This window comes from Mytilus galloprovincialis, chromosome 3 (genome assembly GCF_965363235.1).
Source record: "Mytilus galloprovincialis chromosome 3, xbMytGall1.hap1.1, whole genome shotgun sequence".
NCBI classification, from domain to species: Eukaryota; Metazoa; Mollusca; class Bivalvia; order Mytilida; family Mytilidae; genus Mytilus; species Mytilus galloprovincialis.
The window spans coordinates 41,368,249-41,392,987 of NC_134840.1; the positions used below are offsets into that span (position 1 = coordinate 41,368,249).

General features: G+C 31.7%; 2 protein-coding genes across 16 annotated transcripts in view; one reads left to right on the plus strand and one right to left on the minus strand.

Moving 5' to 3' along the window:
- Window positions 1-4,281, plus strand: part of LOC143067947 (ribosome-binding protein 1-like) — a 41,801-nt gene extending 37,520 nt beyond the window's left edge. For all 15 annotated transcript variants that reach the window (XR_012976074.1, XM_076241608.1, XM_076241604.1 and 12 more), the window contains one exon: window positions 92-4,281. Coding sequence is in view for 8 of the 15 variants with exons in the window: in XM_076241608.1 (XP_076097723.1) it covers window positions 92-124 (33 nt within the window). In the remaining 7 variants the exon portion in view is untranslated. The remainder of the gene's footprint in view (window positions 1-91) is intronic.
- Window positions 4,282-9,100: 4,819 nt separating this feature from the next.
- LOC143067945 (adenylyltransferase and sulfurtransferase MOCS3-like) lies at window positions 9,101-23,996 on the minus strand. The gene is made up of 12 exons (XM_076241594.1): window positions 23,841-23,996; window positions 22,626-22,749; window positions 18,167-18,259; window positions 16,918-17,038; window positions 16,319-16,393; window positions 15,881-15,998; window positions 14,671-14,779; window positions 14,113-14,175; window positions 10,649-10,812; window positions 10,371-10,418; window positions 9,831-9,930; window positions 9,101-9,371 (listed from the first exon to the last, which is right to left on the minus strand). The coding sequence occupies exons 1-12, from the start codon at window positions 23,931-23,933 to the stop codon at window positions 9,124-9,126; spliced, it is 1,356 nt and encodes a 451-aa protein (XP_076097709.1). The 5' UTR covers window positions 23,934-23,996; the 3' UTR covers window positions 9,101-9,123.
- Window positions 23,997-24,739: the final 743 nt, after the last annotated feature.

Below are 24,739 nucleotides of genomic sequence, written 5' to 3' on the forward strand. Positions count from 1 at the left end.
ATTTTTGTTGATACTGTATAATTGGTAATCTTTAATTTGATTTCCTTCATGTCCCGGCTGATTTTTGAGCGAATTTCTCCGTCTTTTTCAGGCTGCTTCAAATGACCTGGGTACACAGGTGTAAGCTGTTAATTATGGAGGACCAGAAGAAAAACAACTTTAAACAGACATAATCTTTCTTGTAGTTGTTAGAATGTTGCATTATGTTTATCCACTGTATTTATTATAAAGGAAAGGATTTCACAAGCAAGATAAACTGTCCATTATACAATATCTAACTGTGATTATTTATAATTCTCTCATGTATAATATATGCCTGACTTTAAATCTGATATAATTTAGATTCAAGTTCATTCAACTGATGAAAGGAAAATCAAGAAAAACTGTAAAATTGCAAAAATAAATTGCTATTATCATAAACATAGTTTATCAAGGCATTTGCTACTACGCATTAAGTAGAATTATTGATTTAAACCAGGTGGAGTGACATTTCATTCTGGTTAAAAAAAAATGACAACAGAAATATTATCATTGATCCATGACACATTGATAAGATATAAAATCTATAAACAAATATAATAAAAATAAATACAACCAAAAAAGGAAGTTTAAAGAAAATTATATTTATTAATAAAAAAAAGTAGTGCTTAATTTTGCAATAATTTTGCTGTTTGTGTGCCATTTAATGTTGTTCTATCACTACCAAGACATAATTGTGAAAAATTGTTGGTTTTCTTAAGAAAAACCTCTGCCATGTGCAATATATAACAATCATGGATAAACTGACGAAAATTGTTTACATGTAATGTGAACATACTAACAGCAATCTAATATAGACTTAACTGAAGAAAAATGAACTTGATGTTTAAAAAACTATTCAATGAAGCCAGTTATTAATGATGTTGTATCTTGATTAATGATTTTTCTCAATTTAATTCATATTTTAAGTTTTTATGACAGTTTTTGATAAAACTAAAAGCATTGGTTTACATTTTGAGCTTTCACTTTGTTGTAACTAATACATGTATATAATGAATATCTAAAATCAAAATGAAATTTTATAATTAAAGTCAAGTGGATTTAATTGGAATCCTACGAATGCTTATATTTTTAACATAAATGAATTCTGTCTATAGATATCATTGAAATGTGGTTATAAACGATAGATTGGTGAAATCTTATTTTTTGAAGATATAGATGATCATTGATGTTTATTAAAGTCATATAAAACTTCAAGATTAAAAAGCACAATCCAAAATGTTGAATTAAAAAAATCATTGTAAATTAACATTTCAAGATGTTAATTAAACTATTACATTTGTATCACCAAATAGCAGCAAATCACTTCAGATTTCCCTAAAGAAAGATGAAATAAGAACCCAGTTAAAGTGCTATGTTTATTTTTCACTATTCTTGTATTTACATTGAACATCATTTATCAATCTAAGGGCAACATATAGATTAAATCAGTGGCATACAGATGTAAAATATGCACTCCAAATCAAATCTTTTTTTAAATTCTAGCTCATAAATGTTGTAGAGTAAGTGAACTTTGAAAAAGAAAGTGCCTATTGTTAATTGTTTGCAAAATTATTTACACATACTTTAAGTATAGATTTTCTTCTTGGACATTATATGTTCATTTGTTGTTGGGTTTCTGTCACCTTGACATTAACCTCTTTATCTTCTTTTTTGTTGGCATTAAAGCAGAAATTTATTTTTGTCAAGGAAAAAACTTTTTTTACAGAGTATATATAATAAAATTATACTATTACAAATTTATAAGAATATAAATTCTATAACCTCATATTTCTTTTAATCATTTGTATCTCACAACTTGCACTGCAAACTAATTATATATCCTTCACAGTTAGGCTAGGCTAAGCATGTTATTATTTTATTCACTCATTGTAAAAGTGTTCATCTAGTCATATGTTATTTGTTTTTATGGTTTTCTTGTTTTGTTTTGATGGGACAGCTTTAATTTACTTATTATACAGTCAGTTTCAATAATAACTTGGAATAAAGTGTAAAATTGAGTAAATTTCATAAGCAAATCCAATGAAACATACCAGAAGAATTTAGGAGCACATTTTTTTATTACATATCACCTGCTAAAATGAGCAATATCATGTCAACAGGAAGATTGCAGTTTTTGTTTTATTTGAGATAGCATTGATAGCCAAACAAGGGATAATTTCTTGATACAACTCAATTAAACTACCCAATAAAAGCCAACTGAAATTGGAATTATTGTTAACCTCCGTCTCATTTGGGGTTTTTTATTCACGAGACTCATAAGCCAAATACATATCTTCAACTCTCATCAGTAGTTTGCCAATCATTTTCTATAATGGGGAGACTTACACCTGCTGTGTATGTATTTCTGTCCCCTTGAATAAATTAGATTTTAATAAATGGCTTCACATTTAGACATATCTTCAATGGAAACCTCACATCTTAATAATATAGACAGACTTATGCACAGTGTATAAAGACTATCAGTCCTTATTTTTTTATACTTCGCTTTACTTTGGTCAATTTTCTTTTCTTTATTATATAAGTTTATGTGCTAATAGTTCTTTTTAAAGTCATTTTGTAAACTTAATCCAGAATTGACTCTTTTTTGAAAATCTATTTGTATTAAGTTACTTTTTATTCATTAGTGCAAGTATAGATTTATAAAATGGTTCATTGCAATGCAGAGCAATGAAGAAAACACAATAAAAAGTTATTTATAGCTGCCATTTCCAGGATCTTCAAATGGATTACACAATTGTTTAAAGTTCAAATACCATATTTATACAAACCTTATATTGCATGCAAATTAAAGGAGAAAAAGCGAAAGCTTTACGCATCTCTAAGTGGAGCAAATCCTTACAGCCAAACAGTTCTACTCCCATTAAATGAATGTAATAAGAGTCAATTGAGGATTCAGAATAACTTGTTTAAAAGAGCAATAAGGTTTCATGTTCATACAGTTTTATGTATTTTGCATACACAATTCAAGACAGAACGTTAGAAACTTGTGGCACCTTTAGCAAGAACTTTTATAATTTTGTAAAGTCAGTATGCTTGAACCCTTTTACATTTCGCTTATTTTTCGAAGATGACATAGATGTTGTATATGTGACCTAGTTTAATATTTTTTTTGAAAGGGCTCATTAAAGTTTGTTTATATATTGGATTAATATATGAAAAGTCGAACATAATCATTGTCATAACATTTTGGTGAAATGATCAGAAAAAACTAGCTTTTGATCATTATCAATTTTAGGAAAAAATATGCACTTTTATATATGATACCAGCAGCAAAATAAGAAGCCCAAATATTTTACTCATTTCATTGAAATAAATCGAAAACAACCTTTTCATCATCTTCTGAAACATTGCTTAATTCAACATTGGTTCAAAATTACTGAGAAAAAAGTTAAAGGTGACCTTGAGCAAAGGGCATTTTATTTAAAACAACTGCTAATATTGATATTAAGTGGCCTCTGACTGTATATAAAGATAGGTTATGTTATTGTTAAGTCCCATCAGCAGTTTATTTTCTGTCTTCCATGTTTTGTTGTACTTTGCTAGTTCAGCATCCAAGATGTTGATTTATCTAAGGTTGTATTTCATTATGTAAATATCTTATTTCCACTGCCTTTTTACACTTACAAGGTTCCTCCTCATGGTACATGGATACCGATTTCAATGTCTGCTGTATATAACTGGCTTAATTTCAAATTTCACTGCTACCTTTGTAGTGGATCATGTTTCAGATTTCACTGCTATCTCAGAAGTGGATCATGTTTCAATAAAAAGGTTTTGTTAACTTTTAACGGAAATTGAATTTCAAAGGTGACTTTAAAATCTATAATATTGATATGTTAAATATATGGAAGATCACGCATAGGAAAATATTACATGTTTAAGTGACAAACAGTTGTCTGGAAATTAAAAAAAATCCACCAAGAAATAATATAGTATTATAATGAGAAAATGAATTATTGTATCTGTGTAGCTTGGCATGATATAAAATCAGTAGGAAATCTACAGTAAAAAAAATGATGTTTTAAAATGAATTATAAATTGAATAGTACAGTGTAGTTGTATGGGCTAAAGAGTTTGCTACATTGTATAATTAGCTTATTGTTGCTGTTATGTTACTGTCTCATGTAATGTGATAAACATTTTGTTTTCATTAAGATAGGAATCGGTTAAGGATAATTATATGGAAAGGACCACAATGTATTTATCAGAGATGTAACAAAATAAACTTCATTCAGTTTATCAGTATTGTTTTCTTATATTTTTCATTGACTTGATAGATTCAAAAATTATACCAGTTCTCACTGAATGGGCAGTCATTGTCGAGCCTGCGACTTTAGTCACAGAAAGCTTGACATAGGGATAGTGAACCGGCGGCAGTGTTAGCTAACTTCTTAAAAGCTTTATATTTTAGAAGGTGTAAGACCTAGATGCTTCATACTTTGTATATGGATGTCTCATGTTACGAAGTTTCCGTCAGTCACATGTCCAATGTCCTTGACCTCATTTTCATGGTTAAGTGACTACTTGAAAAAAAGCTAAAATTTTTTGTAATGTTAAATTCTCTCTTATTATAAGTAATAGGATAACTATATGAATACGTCAGTCACAATGTCCAATGTCCTTGGCCTCATTTTCATGGTTAAGGAGGTATGGGAGTCTAAAATAAAAATGATAGAATTTGTTCATACTTTGCCATAATGTAGTATCTATTGATATATGTTGAAAAATATAATAAAAATGATAGGTCACCGTGCATTTTCTCAAGCTACAGGGCGTGACAAATTGACACATTTGTATGGGTTATACAGGGAAAAAACACCATTTTGTGATTAGAAACTGAACAAAATGATAGAATTGTTAAATACTTAAGGAAAAGATAGCTTTTAGACAATGCTTTGAGAATATCAAAAGAAAAGATTGGGTCACCGTACGTTTTTTCCGGCTAAAATAAAAAATTGGAAAATTCCATGTAGAATCTTTCAGAAAATGCACTGTTTTGGAGTTACCTCCCCTTAAAATGCCAATTTTTTTTTTTTTTTTAAACAACCAAAAATAATCAAAATTTGCAAAAATATTAATATTGATAAGTAATATTCTTATAAATTGGTTCTTTTAAATGAAAATTCACATTAAATATCTGCATTCCTGCATTAAATTTTGCTAACTCGATAGAAAATCTGGACCTTTGGTTCTCTGTTCTTTACAATCCAAGATGGAGGAAGACACCCATACCACTTTATTAAAGTGACTACTTATTATAAGTAATAGGATAACTATATTTGGTATGTGCGTACCTTGCAAGGTCCTCATGCCTGTCAGACAGTTTTCACTTGACCTCAACCTCATTTTATGGATCAGTGAACAAGGTTAAGTTTTGGTGGTCAAGTCCTATCTCAGATACTGTAAGCAATAGGTCTTGTATATTCAGTGTATGGAAGGACTGTAAGGTGTACATGTCCAACTGGCAGGTGTCATCTGACCCTGACCTCATTTTCATGGTCAAGCGGTTATAGTTAAGTTTTTGTGTTTTGGTCTTTTTTTCTTATACTGTATGCAATAGGTCTACTATATTTGGTGTATGAAATGATTGTAAGGTGAACATGTCTGCTTGGCAGGTGTCATCTGACCTTGACCTCATTTTCATGGTTCAGTGGTCAAAGTTAAGTTTTTGGTTTTTGGTCTTTTTTTCTAATACTTATTGCAATAGGTCAACTATATTTAGTGTATGGAAATATTTTATGATCTATATGTCAGTCGACCAGGTTTTATTTGACCTTGACCTCATTTTCACGTTTCATTGCTCAGTGTTAAGTTTTTGTGTTTTGGTCTGTTTTTCTTAAACTATAAACAATAGGTCAACTATATTTGTTGTATGGAAAAATTTAGCTGTATATGCCTGCCTAGCATGGTTCATCTGACCTTGACCTCATTTTCATGGTTCATTGGTCAATATTTAGGTTTTTTTGGTTAAGTTTATGTGACAGTTGTAATAAAGCTTTATATTTAGGACTATCAACATAATATCAATGATTAGTAAAGAATGTAAAAGTAAAGAAATCAGTGTGTGCACTCTTGTGTACAATAAATTTTAAAAAGATGTGGTATGATTGACAAAATGACACAGAAATTAACAACTATAGGTCACTAACAGACTTCAACAAAACCATATCGCATGGTCAACTATAAAAAGCCCCAAAATAACAAATGTAAAACAATTGAATTGAGAAAACTAATGGCCTAACTTATGTACAAAATATTGAACAACAAACAAATATGTAACACAGCAAAAAACAACATTGAATTACAGGCTTCTGACTTGGGACAGTCATATACAGAATGTGGTGTAGTTAAACATTTTAGCGAGCCCCCAACCCTCCCTCTTACCTGGGACAGTGGTGTCACAGTTCAACATAAGAACAAACTATAAAATCAGTAAAAAAATGCTTAACTCCTCAGATGAATAGAAATAGAAATGCCTCTAACAAAAACACAGAGTAGACTTGGACAGGTAGTTGTAAATCCCAACAACAAAAAGACATTAAGTACAGATCTGAGAGTACTTGCAGTTATTGACAGCTAGTTCAAAGCCAAAAAAATGATGCATCTAAGACTAAAATTAGACTTATTTGTCTAAGCAGTCCCTTTAATTCATTTAATATTCCATATTACGCAGCTTTAGTAGGAAAGGACAATTTTATATTTGCATGGCACTTTATGATGTTGAATTTAATGTGGAAGCACTCTTCACATCCATCAGACAGCGATTTTTGTCTGTCTGTGACTACTTTGCAAGACATAGGGATTACAAGAGTACACATGCTTATATGTCTCACCCTTTACAGACCATTGATTTTTATGGTGAAAGTACTAAATATATAAATAGTTTTACTGCAAGTATCACATAAACTTATGAACAAAAAAGATGAGGTCAAGGTCAGATAAACCAATAAAGAAATACCATTCACAAAATATAGTTGACCTATTTCTTATAATATCTTAAGAAACTGATCTCACCACAAAAACTTAACATTGACCAATGAACAATGAAAATAACGTCAAGGTCAAATGAAACTTGCCAGACTGAAGAAAGAAAGTGTTCACTCTACCAGGAATACCTAAAAAAAATTCGCAGATATAGTCCCATACCCATTCAAAGTAATGTTGGATGATTTATTCTCAGAAATTGTTTTGTTTATATGTGATTTCATTTGTCTATCAGTATAGATTCGTACAGTTGTATTATTAACAATGCCTCTAGGTTTGGAGGTTTGGTACATGGGAAATCACTGATACAGGCTGATTTTAAATCATTACTGCAATCAGCAAAAACTATGCACACAAAAAAGAATAAGACAAGCTCAAAACTTACTTCAAGCTACACAAATAAGTCCCTTGGTGTGAATCTTCCAATAATCTGATATGATGTAGATCTTGTCTTGCTGATCATTTTTGCTATTTTAAAAAGATTTTCCACTTCCAGTACAGTTTTCATGATTATAGCCAACAAATCCATATAAGGAGTCATCCAATATTGGTCAAAATACGGCAGTTAATGGATTTTGACAGTATGAACATTTAATGACCTGCCAGTCTCTGTATAGCAGTTCTCAAGATATTACACAGTAGTTGCATTTTACCCCTGTGATCAACCTTTATTCAAGGTGGCAAGGACATATGTTTTAAAATTAGGTATGCTAAGAATGATTGTTCATAATGTTTTTTTTATAATAGCCATGTAGTTACAAAAGAGATGATTTTTGTAAAAGTTAAAGGACTAACATCAAGTGTGGCAACAACCCACATAACCCTTTGTAACAGTGAGCTAAATTTGGTGGACATTATTATTTATCTTGCTTTTATATGCACAATCTACAGTGACTTGATCTGTGTTGCTGGTCATTATTGATATTTACATGTTGAACCTAGCTCTGAATTTTTTTTAAATAACAGCCTATTGAGGCCCTATTCTGCAACACATGAGGAGATCATTGTTACTCAGCCATATTAAGTTATTTGTAGATCTTGGATCATGTCCTTCCCAATATTTCAATGGGGTGTTTGATTAAGTTTTCTGTATTGTTTATTGTGATATTTTATAAGCTTATTTGTTTGTGTTATTTCTATCAGTCAATCTTTTCAATCCCCATTCCTGTACTGTATTTTTGTTTAAAACTTAAAACTTTCATTTGTTCATGTTATAGGGATAACTAATTATACCCCGGCCAATTAATTGCATCAGGTTACTTGGGTATAATGTTTTTGACCCGTCCTTCTTTCTGTCCGACCGTCGAATTATGATTCAATTTTTTTATATGAGTTGTGCCCCTTTGATCTTATTGACCTCAATATACTACTGCAACAGTTTGTCATCACAACTCCTCTGAAACCACACAACAGAATTTCATAAAACCTTGTGGATAATAAGGACATACTATATAGATGTGCATATCAACAGGAAATTATGATTTAATTTTTTTCTAGCAGTTATGCCCCTCTGACAATGTGAGTGTGCTCACAAAGGTTCTTTAATTGTTTATAAATTTGATAATGTCTAAAGGTACCAAAGAAATGGAGCTTCATCACTGACTGGAAGTTATCAGTTTTAACCATACCATCATGTCAGGTCACTAGTTAAGCAAGAACTGCTGCCACATAAGCACCTGATTCCATACCTTTTTTTTAGCAGGTGTGTGCAGCTTTCCTTGAGGAGTTTTGTGGATTGTTCTTTGTCTGTTTACCATTTTCCTTTTTGCAAGGTGTTGTAAACTTACAGTTTTAATTCCCCCTTTTATATCTCGTTTCATTTTCAGCTTTATTTATACCACACATCATAACAGAGTGAAAGTCCTCAATACCAAACTCTGTACAATCAATCATTGAACTTGTAATTACACAGCACATACAATGCAGACAGACCAACAAATGCAATTTGTTTGCTATCTCTTACTGCCTAAATTTATTCAAGGTGGCAACATTACTATTCAATTAGTCAGATATTTATCTGATTAAAGTTGAAATAATCCAATAATACTCCATTTAAAAGGAAGATAAATTAAAATGTGTTTATAGAATAAGCTTTATTCAGTATATAGGAAAATTCTTATCCACATGTTTAGTCCATCCAAGTAATCCACCTTTCAAGTCTTTAATATCCAAGTTCAAATCTTTAAATTTGTCTTTTAATTTTTGAGTGACAATTTGTGAATCATTTCCTCTTCTGCAAGCAACTACTACAGGGAGGGGGTCTCCAGTCACAGGAATATTGCATTTTAATCTTTCTTCTAACGCTTGTATACAGTCCTTTTTATCCACAGAATTTATTGGTAAATCTGATAATAATAGATAAGGAAATAATACAAATATCCTTCAAAAGAAAAAAAAAAGAAATAGGAAGTGTTTTATCACCAATCCCAAAAACAATATTAAAGTTTGAATGAATTGATTCAAGCATACCCAAGTTAGTTTAAAAGTAACCTTAAAAATGATAGGTAATGAAATGATTAAAAAGAAGTTAAAAATCAAAGGTAACTTACTTTTAACAATAGTGTGAAGTGAATCATTCCAAGCATACTCCAATTAGTGTGTGACATGTGAAAAAAATACTTTACTCTGATAGTAAAACTCCATTGTCATTGGATATGTTGTATATTACTTGAACAATTTTTTAAAGTAAATTTGGAATAAAAAAAAAAAGTTTCCACAAAAAAAAACACTTTCTGTTAAAAATAAACCAAACAATTTAACTTCAACTTTCACATTGTGTTATGTAATAAAACTTCAAAGGATACTATATGATTGGACTGGAAGCTGACATATGTCTAATTCCACTGGTAATCTCACGTCCACCAATACATGTTCTTGTTTGGTGTCTAACATTTCCTTGTAATCCTATAAATGAATAAACAAATTATGTAGACAATATGTTTATTGATAAAAAATGTTTGATTTCATTTTTCTTTTAATATTGATAAGAATAGGTATTTTTACAAATATTTATGAATATTGTTCTTAGTTCAATATAGTTTCTCAATGTATTAAAAATGTCATGCAATATGTTACATTGGCTTAAATACAAAAGCTATCTCCAAAGAAGAGGCTGTTGTCCTCTTTTCATACATTGACCTTCCAATTTTTCTTCGTAGCAAATAAGAGCATTTGATTAACAACTGATAAAGTTACATTAAAATAAACATGTTAAATGTAGTTACTCTAGAAGGAGGCATGAATCAAGCATATTTCGAAGACTGATGCAACAAGAGAAAGAAATTGAAAAGTTCATCCTATAAAACGGAAACAATTAGTTTTTAAACATGGTTTGGTTACATTACCTTAGGTGATATTCTGTCTGTATCTTCCAGCAAAGTTAAATCTTTGTCCTGAAAAAACTCTTGATATACAATGTCTAAGACTTGAAGAAAATATTCACTTTATGAGAAATGAATTACAACTGTATTATATTTATCTTTTTGATCTACTGAATGAATTTATCTACAGAGAGACTTCGATTTTTTATCAAAATTGATTACCTCAAAGAATTAAAAACATTTAATTACAAAAAGATATTAAAAACAAATGCAAAATGGACACAAATATATCTTATATTCACCTTATCATTTGCTCTTGCTCCACAGAACTGTTCATAGTCTATTAATTCTGTTATGGTAGGATTATCTCCACATACAGGACATGTTGGTTGTCTTCCCCTGATTTTAATAGATCTAAATGAACCTTGCAGACCATCAAACAGTAATAACTTTTGGCTAAATGATGCTTAATCTTGTTAAGAAAAACAAAGACTACATAAGATTTGAATCTAATCTAAACAATCAACACACGAAGAAGCAAAGAATTGGGATAAACAAATTGTACACTTTTGCCTAACCGGTTACTCGGATAATCATTCCACCCATTAACCGGTTAACAGGTAGTTCAAGTTGATGGTTGAAAGCCTTATCTATAGAACCCTTCACATAGATATAAGAAGATGTGGTAAGAGTGTCAATGTGACAACCTTTCATACATGTTATACATTTACGTTTTTATAATACAATGAATTGAAGTTTGTCCTTTGGTATTATAAGGCTTGTCTGTGAAGATTTTTGACGAAGTTTGACTTTTGATAATCAAATACACTGTATCAACTATGAGGGGGGCAGGACCTTTTTCGGGGCATCGGGATTGGGTTTATTTAAGGTTGGGATTTCGGGATTGAACCTTTCGGGATCCATGAATTCTTTTTTCAAATTTCAGGATGTCAGGATTTATTATTTTTTAAATTCGGGACCTCAGGATTTCATGTTTATAAGCCCGGGATTTCGGGATCAAGACCCCTCCAACCCTCCCCCAACTATGGCGTTTGTACTAACTTCAGATTGAATCAAAGAGCTGATAGCTCTGAGGCGGAAGAAGGTGAATAAAAGGTAACTTGAATTACCATACAAGCAGCCCCACTAACCCATCCTGTTTTGTTCCATTATCGTTATGACGTATTATTTTTTCTTCAAACAAGAATGTGTCATAAGTAGATGGATTTCCCATCCGTACAATCATTTTCTATGTTCAGTCAGAGGCGGATTTAGGAGGGGGCAGGGGGCCCGGGCCCCCCTTTTTGGGAAAAATTTGGTTGCTTATATAGGGAATCATTGAAGCGTGACTGGAGCGGGCCCCCTCTTAGGTCAGTCAGTGGGCCCCCACTTACGAAAATTTCCGGATCCGCCACTGTCAGTGGACTGTGAAAATTAGGTAAAATCTTTAATTTGGCAGTAAAATTAGAAAGATCATATCATAAGGAACACATGTGTACTGAGTTGATTGGATTTTAACTTCATCAAAAACTACCTCGACCATAAAATTTAACCTGAAGCAGGACGGACTGACAGACCAGATAACATAATGCCCATAAATGGGGCATAAAAATAGTAAGACTTGTTACATACCCGCAAACTTTTGAAAGTTCCCATGGGCATTTTTAGTGCGCAACAACTATTCTAAAGGTTACAATTTTTAGCGAAGTATTTTGCACGATCTCGATTGTCTAGAAAAAGTGTCATATTTGTATAATGAACTTACATGCCTTTTTCTTAAGTCTGTCTGCATGATTCTAGTTATTAAATCGTTAGAAAAGATGAACATGTAGCTAGCAGACCAGGGTTAATTTTCTTGTGTAAGAATATTAGATGCTTGTTGAAATTTCCAATTTTGAATTATGCACAACGATGGACCTTTAACAGGTTGGGAACAACACTCCAAATGAGGGGTAACCCTCATTGGAAGAACATTACAACCACTGTAATTTACTTGTTTTAGGGACAGTCCCTCATTTAAAGGACACCACTCATAATGGGGGGGGGGGGGGGAACCTGTTTGTTGGTCTTTGTGAAAAGAGTACATTGTCCTTTAAATAATTGAATTGAATACAAAAATAAAATATGTTACAACAAGTATTATGTCAATAAATTAGTGAAAAAAAATACTATTTATTATCTTTATGGTAGTACTGCATCATTGAATTTTGTCAATCCGCCATGCTTTTATCCTTAAGCTGTGTAAGAACCTGCTTGCAGATGAAAATTCACATGCCATGTTCACGATTTTACAACTAGATGAAAACAACACAAGTTCAAAATCTAGCATGTTAGAATAATCTTCAGAGAAAACGTTTTTGATTGGCTTATTAATTGATCATGAGAAACACAGAATTTGATTGGCTGAACACGATTGTCTTAACTTGGGAACAAAATAAGGATCAGACTAAATCGTGTTTTAATGTTTTTTAACAATACCCTTAATATTAATATTTTTTAATAAATGCAAGGACATTTTATAAAACGTTCTTGATAAGAGTATAGAGAATGATCACAGGACGAACGTACTATACCAGCGAAAGAACTCAGGACTAAAAGACCAAGGACAAAAAAGTAAGAAGGGCGAGTTGTCCCAATACCAAATTCACGCATGCGTACTACAATATCTACAGTAAAAACATCCGGTTACAAGTAAACAAATAACGTTCATGTAGATGAGATGAAATCTAATAATTTACATGAATAAAAAAGTACATATTTACGATAGTGATTGTTTTTCAATCCTTATTTACAAATTAAATGACTCAGATGCTTAATCATGTGTAAAAAGCGGTGTCAGGAATCAGAAGTTGTTATGAAATTGTAATACACAGAAACGAATGCGGCATACAGAGGTTCAATGATTTTAAAGTCGGCACCATAGGCCTTCAGAAGACTTGAAGTCTTCTTCCACCAAAAAAAAACAAAAACTTCTTGATCTCGTAGAATTTAATATTTCTGCAACCCATGATTTTTTCATTTTGTCTTGTTGTCTCCGAAAATAATGTGGAGTGTTTCAATTTGAAATGATTATGTCAAGGCTTGTTACTCGTACTATCAAGTATACATTGATAACATTCACAATGGTTTGCATTTCACAATTCTTGAGTTTAATAGCATTTCCTTTGACGTATGACAAAGTCTTCCACGAAGTAGATTGCACATTCAGATTTAAGTCTATACAATATAAGAACAAAAATTAAATAATGAAGTAAATCGTAAAATTTAATCGTATTACTGATTTAAAGTTACTGTTAAAAAACATTTATACTAATTATGTTTCCTTAAGATCTTGCCCTGAGCTGAGAGACAAGTTCTAATTAATTTTATATTTTTGGAATAACAATAGCAATCATTATACTGGACAATTGATCTGTCAAATTAATAAGCACGACGACAATTTTTAAGAAAACATAACTATTTAATGACTTCAATACAAATTTTTAAAAAGTCTGGTTAACATGTTAGAGTTTTTGGTATTCAGTATTTGGTCGTTCAAACGGTTAACCCGTTAACCTTTGACAACACTAATAAAAATACATGAATTGTATTGGGAATGAAATATACGCATATATCCAAGCATACTTGCCTTTTAACATTTAGTTGTATCAAAATTTTTCACAAATATCCTAAGATTAAGATGAATGTACATGATGTACGTAATATTCATTATATAACACTTCTTATAAAGAACTAACAGTTCTGCTATTCAACTATATAAGGATACGATCTATCCCAGCACAAATCTTTATGGCTTCTAGTGCTTGCATACATCCTATTATCCCTGGAACTAAATAATAGAAAAAGCTCAATTATGAGTGAATTTCATATATATCTCATCCAACAAATAAAGCAAATTTTCTGGACCTACAAAAAAAATAATCTTTGGACATTTGAACTTTGAAAAGTCCGCTCACTATAATAAATTATTTTTAAAATCTAAAATTGCATGCTAAAAAAAACTTAAAGCTTTTATTTACAACTTTTTTTCTGTCAGCCTATGTATTATGAAAGATAAAGAATTATGTAATCAGACAACTTAACTAGGATTGAAATATCAAAAAGTGAGGAAATAGTATCTAGGGATGTACATGTATTTATTATTGGAATAGTGGTGAACATATGAGTTAAGCTAAGTTGTTTGCGCTAAATGGGTGGACAGATAAAGCAGTCAAGCTGTACATAAACCTTCTAATGTCTTCTGTTCTATGGGGGATACTTGTCTCATTGGTAATCACATACCTCTAATATTTGTACAAGTAAGAAGATAATGAGTTGAACTTACTGACTCCTAGAACTCCTCCATCTGAACAGTTTGTTACCGTTTCTGGTGGAGGTGGTTTAGGATACAAACATCTATAGCATGGTCCACCTTCATAGTTATATATTGTTAGCTGAAAAAAAAAAACAAATAAAAAATAAATGGAGAATGTTTCCATGGAACACAGATGATGCCCACTTGCATATATCTTATAAAGGAGCTTAACTCTAGAACAGTAAAAGTGTGGTCATTCAAGTCGAACTTCATCTGAATTTTGCAGTTATCATAACGTTTAGTTGAGGCAAACTAAGTTGGAGAGCCAAAACCAATTTCTGGGTCATATGGATGGATATATGGACGGACAAGGGTTAACCTTAATGCTCCTTCGCTACAGCGGTGGCATAAAATTCTCTACCAAAAAACTACTGGATAAAAGGGTATCACCAAATTCTAAGTGCATTGAAATTTATCCATACATTAATTAAATTGTTTTATATGATTTCCTAATAAATAAACAGTGAATTCAGAAATTATTGTGAGGTTTTTATTATCAAATGCAAATAATATGATGAGCAAAAATAAAAATTTGTATTCTGATATGTACATGTATCTGTATCCAGTATTTCCTGATATCACAATAATTTATCTCCCATTGTTTTCCCTTCTTTAAAAAAATTGCAATAAAAAATGCAAGTTAACAAAACCTTTAAACAGACTTATTAAGAAGGATATAATTACAATACTGTTGTCAGGTCATTAAAGATTGCATATTTTGGCTTTAATATTGATTCACGTTACTATAGGGGCTTTGCATCGTAATTAAACACATTTATTCTTAAACCAGTTGTTGGCATGACACGGGTTATGTTCTTCTCAAATATTTCATGATGGTATAATACTAAACCTCCAACAGAAGGGATTGTCCCTGATATTCATATGATGAAGACATAATCTTTCAATCAGTTTACTTGAGGGTTGGAGCTTGCATGTCAGTTACTGCGAAAGGTCAGTTGTTATTTATGTATTATTGTCATTTTGTTTATTTTCTTTTGTTTCATATTCTGACTTCAGACTCAGACTTCACTTAAACCAGGGACATATAAATTTAGTACAAATGTATATATGTCTCTGCTTAAACTGAGTTTTACTGTGCGTATTGTTGTGCGTTTGTTTTTTCTACATTGGATAGAGGTATAGGGGGAGGGTTGAGATCTCAAAAAACATGTTTACTTACTTGTCCTTCAAATCGTAAAGCACTGCCAGATACAAGAGGTTTGTTAGCTAATATGCAGGCATCATTCAACAAATATCTAGTGGCTACATTGTCTGTGGCATCTAATACAACATCATATCTACATTCATGTCAAGGTTTTATTTATTAATGAAAATTTTCACATATATTTTTTCTAAATAATTGCATTTAAATAAGAAGATGTGGTATGAGTGCCAATGAGACAGCTATTATAACAATTATAAGTCAAAGTATGGCCTTCAACACAGAGCCTTGGCTCACATTGAACAGCAAGCTATAAAGGGCAAAAAAACATGTCTGAATTAAGTAAATGCTATATATAGTTTTAACAAGAATCTTAAATAATGACAGAATAAACACTTTTCTCCATTTGTTTCTATTTTTTTTAAAACATCAAGTTTAATGTTATTGAAAGGATACTGTTTTATCAGTCTCAGTGCATTTGTACTATCTAATTGCAGATGATAAGGTATACACTCAACCAATGAATTTAACCTGCAACGAAAATCAAACCATTTGTATCATGCAGAAAATGCTGAATTCAAATATTTCATCAAAATTTTTAGAATTTAAAAACTCATTTAGTGGTGTGTGTAAGACAGATGATTTGCAAGAAAAAGTTTTCATAGCAGTGTCCTAGCTATTTCAAAGTAAAAGGGGATTCTCCACTTTCCCCTGTAATTGCAAACCTCTGTCTTAAATAAACTACATAGTTTTTGTGGCAATTCCCAGAAAAAAAGATTTTTACCCCCCCCCCCCCCCCCCCCCCCTCAACATAAACGCAGCAATTACAAGGTATACATCAATTAATTCAAATATTTTTAGACAAGAAACTGTAAGCATTGATTAAATAGAAATTTACTAGTTCAAAGATTGCATTTTCAGTCAGAATATCTTATCTTGACAAGTTTTATCAATTCACTTGAAGAAACAAATTTAAATTTAAAATTATTAAAGGAATAGAAGCAGCGAATGCTTGCTGGGTCTTTGAATTTAATAATAATAAACTTCAATCTTACTGTGTGCAGGATGAAGCCACAGATGAAGATTTTGGTGTTCCTACTCTTTTCTCTGTATGTAGAATTTGTCTGTGAAGATTATTCAATTCAACTTCATCATAATCTACAATCCCTATTCTGCCTACAAAGTAAATTAAGGTTATACCATACCAGTAGATAAAACTGATTAATCAATTATAAAGCCTGTATTATCCTTTTTCTTTGTAAGAGTTTATTCTAGAAATAGTTTAATACTGGTATGTGTTATCTTGCATACAAATTACTATTTCCTCCATTGTTTCCCTCTTAAACAGTTCAACATTATTACCTTCGTATATAAGCAAGACCTAAGTGCATCACTGAAACCATTGGCATAATTTATCTCTGTTAAAACTATAAACAACTTTTCTAGGCTTTTGGTGATTTTAGAACTTTACATTGTTTAGTAGACATTTGTCTATTGTTGAAGATGGTGCATGTATATTGAATTCAAAATGTCTTTACATGATTTGTGCCAATGAGTTGCTTTCTTACTCCTTTTATTCACACTGAGCTACACAAATACCAAAACTACCACTTAACTCCAATAAACAGGTTAATTTAACAGTAACTTGTTCTTTTTTCTGGTGGAAAAAGCTATCTCTAGATTTTTATATGAGCAATATGGAAGAAATGAATGTTTAAATGCACATGCTGAAATGATTACCAAGGTCATACTACATGTACAGATATAGTTTACAATATCAATCAAAATAAGCTTTTTATCTGTTGTGGGGTTTTTATTGTTTGAATTGTTTCACATTTTTTATGTTGGTATCTTTTAAATTTGCCTTTACAGTATGGGTTTGCTCATTGTTAAGGGACATATGGTTGTTTAAATCAATGTCATTTGGACTGTTGGTTACTGGTCTCATAAGTTTTCATACCACTTCCCCTTCTTTTACAAAATTTGTTTGAGAAACTGACCGTAACGCAAAAATTCACTATAATCACTAATCACTACACCATGAAAGATCTTTCAATGATAATGTGTGCCATACATTGAAAGTATCATATAACTTATAACTAAAAAATCATTTGATCAAAAATATTGTTTTGTAAGCAGTCAATGAACCATGAGAATGTTAGAGGTACAGTTTAAAGCACAACAGATATATTCTAGGCAAAAGTTTCAGACTTTAATGAAAGTTAGAAACTCAAAATTCAGAAATGCGAAATAGATTACACTGTCCCAGGTTCATATCAATATACTGATATATATAACACTTACCAACTCCTGCTGCAGCTAGATATACAGCTGAAGGACAACCTAAACCTCCTGCACCCACTATCAAAACTGATGTTCTGCTCAATGACAACTGTCCTGTAGGAAGAAACATCATCATGATTATATGATTTCACAGTCTGTTGACATGTCGTCAAAGAATACTACTTATGATTAACTGTTAAGATGTAGAACAAGAAAATCACTGTTTCTTTGCTATATTGTATTTGATGAAATATTACTTTTCTAGCGGTCCAACGATTTACAGAAAAGAGCGACGATTTACAGAAAAGAACCAAAAAGAACCGAAAAGGACCAAAAAGAACCGAAAAGGACCGAAAAGAACCGAAAAGAGCATACATATAAATTATTATTTAATATATATACACCAATTCCCCCCCCCCTCGTAATAAAGGAATGTATAGTTCAAATTTATTTTGAACATTTATAGGGATATGTAGACTTACAAAAAAAGTTAGATTTCCCTGTATCAGATATTAAGGCATTTAAATATTTAAAAAGAAAGTCAAAATGTCATTTCCTTGCTTTAGAAAATAGAATTGTAAAAAACATTTGAAGAAAATTTCAATTCCTGCTACATGTAAACCATGGCAAACTTTAAGATGTTACTGTATGGAACGCCGTAGCTGCCTTATGTGTACTTGTTTTTAGATACGCTTATACTTTTCAATATATGCACATAGTTTTTCTATATATGCACATACTTTTTCTCTATATGCACATAGTTTACTTTATATGCACATAGTTTACTTTATATGCACATAGTTTTTCTATATATGCACATAGTTTTTCTATATATGCACATAGTTTTACTATATATGCACATACTTTTTCTCTATACGCACATACTTGTTCTCTATATGCACATAGTTTACTTTATATGCACATAGTTTTTCTCTATATGCACATCTGTTACTTATTCGTTTTTAATGCGCGGAGTATACGGTTGCACTTTGAATTAAATCGTTTTTCAATTGTGTTCATGTCTCTGGTGGTAACAATGTGTTCTTACAGATGAAATGACCCTATAAGCGCGATTGCAACCGTTCCAGTGCTCGGTTAATACCCTGTTACTTATTCACTTTTAATACGTTTGTTGAACGTTGCACCTTTTAGAAAAGGATTTTCAATTTTATCCATGTCTCAGGTGGTAACAATGTGTTCTTAGAGATGAAATTACCCTATTAGCACGCATGTACCCGTTCCAGCGCTCGGTAAATAACCTGTTACCTGTTATATAAAATTAAAGTATTTACATGTTTCTGCTTTTGCACATATTTTCCTTGGAGAACCCTGACAAATATGGTTGAAAATCAAATATGATGAATAAAAGATAAAAATTTGCTCTTCTTAATGAACATTTATCATTGGCATAGAAAATTGTAGATTAAAGCAATGTCCCTATTTTTTGGTGGCAGCTTTGTGACAAGTACAGCTTTCTCTTAAATGTTAAATTTACTATTCTAATAAATTCAAACTCTGAATGTTTACACTGCCATTACACATGGAATATTTAAACAAAATCATCCAAAACGTACAAACAAACATAAGTCTGAACATACTACACTACACATAAAAAGTATTACAAGCGTATTATAAGCGAATAAGTAACGAATAGGTAACAGGGTATTAACCGAGCGCTGGAACGGGTACATACGCAGTAATAGGGTTATTTCATCTCTAAGAACACATTGTTACCACCTGAGACATGGACATAATTGAAAATCCTTTTCTAAAAGGTGCAATGTACAACAAACGTATTATAAGTGAATAGGTAACGAATAGGTAACAAATAGGTAACAGGGTATTAACCGAGCGCTGGAACGGGTACATACGCAGTAATAAGGTTATTTCATCTCTAAGAACACATTGTTACCACCTGAGACATGGACATAATTGAAAATCCTTTTCTAAAAGGTGCAATGTACAACAAACGTATTATAAGTGAATAGGTAACGAATAGGTAACAAATAGGTAACAGGGTATTAACCGAGCGCTGGAACGGGTACATACACGCTAATAGGGTCATTCAATCTCTAAGATCACATTGTTACCACCTGAGACATGAACACAATTGAAAATCCTTTTTTAAAAGGTGCAACGTACAACAAACGTATTATAAGTGAATAGGTAACGAATAGGTAACGAATAGATAACAGGGTGTCAACCGAGCGCTGGAACGGGTACATGCGCGCTAATAGGGTCATTTCATCTCTAAGAACACATTGTTACACCAAGAGACATGGGCACAATTGAATTTATTTTTTAAAAGGTGCAACGTACAACAAACGTATTATAAGTGAATAAGTAACAGGGTATTAACCGAGCACTGGAACGGTTGCAATCGCGCTTATAGGGTCATTTCATCTGTAAGAACACATTGTTACCACCAGAGACATGAACACAATTGAAAAACGATTTAATGCAAAGTGCAACCGTATACTCCGCGCATTAAAAACGAATAAGTAACAGATGTGCATATAGAGAAAAACTATGTGCATATAAAGTAAACTATGTGCATATAGAGAACAAGTATGTGCGTATAGAGAAAAAGTATGTGCATATATAGTAAAACTATGTGTATATATAGAAAAACTATGTGCATATATAGAAAAACTATGTGCATATAAAGTAAACTATGTGCATATAAAGTAAACTATGTGCATATAGAGAAAAAGTATGTGCATATATAGAAAAACTATGTGCATATATTGAAAAGTATAAGCGTATCTAAAAACAAGTACACATAAGGCAGCTACGGCGTTCCATATTTCTGGTTCGTTTCAATTTCTTAATTCAATTTACGGTATAAAACGTTGGGCTACATGTGAATAAAAGGAGATAAATCAATAAAAAAATACATCATTATCTACATATTATAAATGTTGTGCACATCACAGTCATTTCATTTCGTCTTTCAGGAAATATAGATAAATGAATAGCGCACCCGCTTTCTGTATAATTGATAACTGTTTACTCTTTTATAGGTATAGATTAAAGGGTGTGGAAAAGTTAATGGCCTGTTGATTTCTAATAATTTTATCTTATAAACCATTTAAAACAGCTATGTACATTAGCGAAACGATGTCAGATGGTGATAAAATAAATGTTGGCCTGTGCTAGTATATGTATCTATAGAGAAACTTGTGCATGGAGATAGCGGGACTTTTCCTTGAAGAATTCAAATCCTTGACAGGTTTAACGTGTCAAAGTAACAATTAATGTGTTTTCATTTAACATGTAAGATCAGGGTAGGATGGGAGTACCTTAATGACGTATAACGGTAAAAATGTTAACCAAAGACGTTAACGATAATTTTTAATGAATGACGATAACATGTACACTTTCTTTTAGACGATAAACAAATCAGCTGAATTTGACGAATCACGCTATTTTTTCCCAAAAATAACGGTAACGATAATTATTTAAGACATCGGACGAATCACGATAAGGATATTTTGACGAATCACGGTAAAAAATTATACATTTGACGCTTACGGTAGCCGAAAATGACCGTTTGACGCCTGACGGTAAAAGGCATTACCTCCCTCATGTAATACACATACACAAACACAAAAAAAAAACGAAATATTCGTATTTATTCAATAACTACTGTAAAGTTTTCCGTCACGATATTTTGTTTTATTTTGCTTTTTGTCCGATTGTACGAATGTCCGTGTTATTATATATTCACTGATGAATGGAATATATATACACATTCCAAAAAAATATATATAAGGAACTGTTGTAATGTTCGAAATGAATTAGCGACCGAGATTGGACAAAATAATGACACTTAGCTTATAAATACAATTAACGTAGAACGATTGTTTGACAGTAATGAATAAATATCTTATATGTTCTTGTCTGTTCTATGTTTTCTATTCCATAAGTTAGGCATCCGACCCTACCTATAATTTTTCACATATGCAATAAGTTATTATATGTAGTCCTGTCGCAGTATAAGGTTTAAAAACCTAATGATAAACTTTTGTCAAAAATATCCTTTCATTTTTAATAGACTTAAATAATTTGCAATTTGCTAATTTTCTTCGATTACAAAAAACGTTGATCTCCTTTTCGGTTCTTTTCGGTCCTTTTCGGTTCTTTTTGGTCCTTTTTGGTCCTTTTCGGTTCTTTTCTGTAAATCGTCGCTCTTTTCTGTAAGTCGTCGAACCCCTTTTCTAGCATTTTAAAAAACCTTAAACCTTCATATGATCACCATTTCCATTATATCTAAGTGACCCCAATTTTAAGTGCCTATGTTAATTATTTTTGGTCAATTTTTTAACAAACACTTTTGAAGTCCTTCTGGTTTGGTTTAAATACAAAAAGTAGACAACAATCTGACCATACATTTTAGCATGATTGTTTTTAAGTCATTCTAATAGTTTGAAAAGCCTTTCAGTAGGAAATAAATTGTGTAGTTGAATTTAGGTTTCACCTTTTACTCCTATCTCTGGCAATATTAACTGTCGACTGTATCTACCAATTTGTTCATAGCTAAGGTTGTCGCTTTTTTCTAAACAATCTAAAGCTTCCACAGTTGAACTTGGATTCCTAAATTCCTAGGAAAAAAACATAATAAAATTTTTGATGGAAAAAATGACTTGTTTAGGATCATTAATTGTTCAGACAATGACAAAATAATTTCGGATATCACTGATTATTGTGATACTTGTCTTTTAATGGATTAATAATAAAAACAAACGTTTTGTTTTGATAAAATATTCAGCTTAAAATTAATAAAAACAATGATGTACGAACTGTAAAATGAAACGGATTTACAAGTTCATTTATTTACACTAGCTCTAAGACTAGTCATACTGCATACATTCGTGATTGACTGAATACAATTATTTTGTTAACAAATATCAATAAAGATAAATACATTGTATTCCAGTATTCTACTCTGCAAATCAAAGGGAAATGATAAATTGATTGCAGCTGCCAGCAATATAAATATTCTGTTAATTTTTCGACAAACTTTAACATATTTTGTTCAAATACTTAAAATAATGCGACTAGACAACAATTAGAAAAAAAAAATAAAAATCAGGGCGAATGGACCCTGGGCAATCAGGTATCAGGGCGAACAGGTACTAGGGCGAATGTGATTCAGGGCAAACGAACCTGGATTCTTCCCAGCTGACCTTAGAGTCTGAGCTGCTTAAATTATTGATGTCATACAACAATCACTTTTCCATTGTATTAGTTCATCAAAATTTTATGAGAACCTATGTGATGTCCAGTAATGCGGACAAATAGCGATACGGTGTATTGGCAGAAAAAATTATAAGAGTAGAAAGAAATGGACCCTAAAATAATGAAAATATATTGAAACAAATACCAGACCAACACCCCACCCCCATTACGGTTCACCGTCACCCCCAATACATGCACAGGAGTTTGAAATCCTATCAATAAAGGGGTAAAAATATACCAAAGTCGATTATCACAGTAGAGCTTCTCTCGAAGAGACTCAATCGACTTTGATATATTTTTACCCCCTTATTGATAGGATTTCAAACTCCTGTGATACATGACACCACTACCAGTACCACCACCCACACTCGAGCAAATCTATTAAATTTTGGTTTCATGGTGACCCCAGTCTTCGAGGTTCTGGAATCGTCCCTGCATGATGTCTAATTTATACCGATTTTGTATTCAACATTTCTTTTAAGTTGTCCAACTCCTTCTGCTTTTCGTTAATTTGTTTTTGTAAATCTGCTATGTTGTGTTTAATCATTTTGATATTTTTTAAGCAAACGTGGTTCTTTCATTTGTTTTGTTTCATACGTTAAATGTACCTCCTTCAAGGAGAGCACTGAAGCACACGTGATCTTGTAACAAATAAAAGCAGACGATGATATCATGGCAAGAACCAAACAAGCGATAAAACTTGCAACGCCAAAATTCAATTACGTTCGGCAATACCTGTCAGTCAAAAGACAACAATTCAAAAATGAATTAAGAGGTGGCATTAAAAAAGTGAAAAAATTTAGGCCAGGAAATAATGCTCTGTCGGAAATAAGAAAATTTCAGAGAACCACAGAACTTCTGATTCCAAAAGTGGCATTCCAACGACTTGTAAAAGACATTTCTCATGTCTTTGTAACAGAAATAAGGTTTCAATCGGCTGCATTGACGGCGTTACAGGTAATTTACTAATTGTACGATCACTATGGAAAAAAGGGGGATCGGATCCTCAGTTAAGTCGTCTACAAAATGCAACTAGACCATCATATGTTGATTCACTAAACAATTTAAATGATAGAGCAGCAGTATGGAAAATACGCCTAAGTACACATTATTTAATGATTGAAGAGGGTGGTAAAGGGGGGTGCTTGCACGAAAAAAACGTGAAATAAGACATAATTTCACGTTGAACGTGAAATAATTTCTGTAATGAACGTTGCACGAAAAATAAATACTTTTATTTGAACCTTTTGTGACTGAGTCACTGTCTTCTTGTATATATTAACTCTTTGTTTTACTTGATATTCCCGATTTTGTATACACATTTATGATATAATTGGTTTACGGCTTTTAAAA

What these genes read in the sequence shown, in the direction of transcription:
- LOC143067945 (XM_076241594.1), bottom strand. Translation starts at nt 23,933, where the DNA reads ATGATTAAACACAACATAGCAGATTTACAAAAACAAATTAACGAAAAG. An exon ending in CTTTACGATTTGAAGGACAA is followed by an intron (nt 14,780 to 15,880) that starts GTAAGTAAACAT and finishes TTTTTTTTTCAG; the next exon opens with CTAACAATATATAACTATGA. An exon ending in CAGACAGAATATCACCTAAG is followed by an intron (nt 9,931 to 10,370) that starts GTAATGTAACCA and finishes ATTCATTTATAG; the next exon opens with GATTACAAGGAAATGTTAGA.